The following is a 2118-nucleotide window of genomic DNA, read 5'->3' on the forward strand; positions in this document are numbered from 1 at the left end:
TTTCTTCCTATGACGGTGCATACAGAGATTACCGGTGAAAGTTATCGACGCCCTGAAGAACCCAGGAGACGGGGAGATACCAGGAGATGGGCTTGCTGGCATTCGGCTGTGCAAGGACAGTTTCATGCCGGTCAAGTATGACAAGTGTGATGATGGCCGCATCATCTTCGGCAAGGGATGGAGTGATTTTGTTGACAGTGAAGAGCTTAAGGTTCATAAAGCCGTTCTTTTCGGTTTAAAGACCACCACCCATGAAGATCTTCAGATTGAGGTGGTTATGAACATGCTGACCGAGGAGCCACAAATGTAGCACGACAACGCAAGAGTGTCCTTTACACTAGGTATAGTGCGAAAACTATTTTGATAGCAGTTATGCATCTATGGGTTTACGTCTTCATTATGTCTTGGGTGATGATGACTATGAGAGGAGGACATGTTGCAGTTAGAGTAAATGCTAGGATTCGGCCCTATTCAGGACTCAAAATAGGTCTTTCACTGGTGGTTGCTTTATTGGCTGCTGTTTCCCTGGCTATAATCATGAACGATGGTAATGCAAATGGAATCGTTAAGGGGGTTTTATTAATATTTTAAATCATGGAGTTAAGATGGTAGAACTACCTATGAGTGTTTGCGTAGGAGATGCGGGAAGGGCATTAGTTGTGTTCTTGACTCTTTGGCAATGCAGGAATAATGTGAGATTACAAAATAAATGGTATAGTGATCTTATGATTCTTGTTTAGCTAACTTGCTTGTGGATCATGGGATGGTCTATATTGCAGATGAAGGTGGTAAACAAAGAGGTGCTGATGTTGGGAGCAAAGAGGTGCTGATGGTCTATATGCGCAGGCTAGAGCATGTAGCAGGTGAATTGTACAGTTCATCACAAGTGTGGAGTCACAGGGTACTGCGGTGTCGCCTGCGCATCTCTGCCGTAGTTTTATTTTTTGGACCTTCATGTTAAGTCTGGCTGGGCTTGCTACCATGTATGATTCGTGCTACTAGTTGATTACTTTAGTTTCTAGTTGTAGTTTGTATCAGGGGCTTGAAAGACCATGTGGTTTCTGTTAATGGAAAATCAGATTGGCGACCCTTCTTTTGATTAAAAAAATGAACTTTTTCTATGCAATTAAAAAAATAAAATTTCTCTATTCAAACCCAGTTGAGAACAGTATTCATTATAAATCTGAAATGATCTTTTGGTAAAAATGGCTATCGCATTCTGTATCATAGCTAGCGAAACCGAAACAAAATAAACGTCTTAAGTATAATATGTCGTGAACGTGGATCATATTAGGCAAGACAGCTAGAATAAAGGATGATTCAACTTGCAGGAAATTTGAACTTACGACTTACTAGCAGTATAATAAAGTTTACAGACTATCAGCTAGATAAATAGAAGAAACATTTTAGGTTGATTCATTCTTCCTTCCGGACTTCTTTGACCGCCTAGATGGTTTGGCGAGATGCTGGCGCTGACTCTCGAACCCCTTCTGGAAGTTCACCAACCGCCTGTATACGTCGTAGGTGGCATACGCGTCCATGGAAGCATAATAGATGTTCTTCAAGGGCAAGGGCGCTTCTGCCCATATATGGTGGTCATCTTCTTTGAGAGTGTCCTTCATCTTGTTGTAGCTGTGGTGCATGATGGAACCAGCGTAGTCAGCCAAGCCATACTTTGGCTTAATCGTCACTGGATCAGGCACTCTCCACATATTCTGGATATCCACAAAGTTTTGTACCACCAGACCAACATGCTTGAGTTTTTTCTCATCATTGTTGATGTCCACCCCAACAAAGGTGTACTCCTCGTCGAGCAGGAAGGCGGGAAGCAGGTCGAAGTGCTCATCAGCAACACTTATGTGGTACACGAGGACGTAGATGCCAACGCATAACTGGACCACGGCCGCCATCTGTGTCGGACCACGAGGCCAGGTGTACTCCACATCCAGTGCAACTATCTTCTGGTCCTCGTTCCGCAGCCAATATTTGAATCTGCCAATGCAGTACTCAACACAGCTAGCCTTGTTCGTGTAATTCACACAAATTTCGGTATTTCCATCTCCCCTAGTAGCATAATCATTCTCGAACCATGCTGAAGGACTGTAATTGATGAAACCA

At 43.2% G+C, this 2118-nt stretch overlaps 1 protein-coding gene across 1 annotated transcript; it reads right to left on the reverse strand.

The window, feature by feature from the left end:
- Positions 1–1406: 1406 nt before the first annotated feature.
- LOC109757130 (uncharacterized) lies at positions 1407–1910 on the reverse strand. Its single transcript, XM_020315967.2, has one exon. It carries the CDS (start codon positions 1908–1910, stop codon positions 1407–1409), a length of 504 nt encoding a protein of 167 aa, XP_020171556.2.
- Positions 1911–2118: the final 208 nt, after the last annotated feature.

The sequence above is a fragment of the Aegilops tauschii genome, chromosome 3 (assembly GCF_002575655.3).
Source record: "Aegilops tauschii subsp. strangulata cultivar AL8/78 chromosome 3, Aet v6.0, whole genome shotgun sequence".
NCBI lineage: Eukaryota > Viridiplantae > Streptophyta > Magnoliopsida > Poales > Poaceae > Aegilops > Aegilops tauschii.

Coding starts and splice junctions, on each gene's coding strand:
- LOC109757130 (XM_020315967.2), bottom strand. CDS start 1,910: ATGGCGGCCGTGGTCCAGTTATGCGTTGGCATCTACGTCCTCGTGTAC.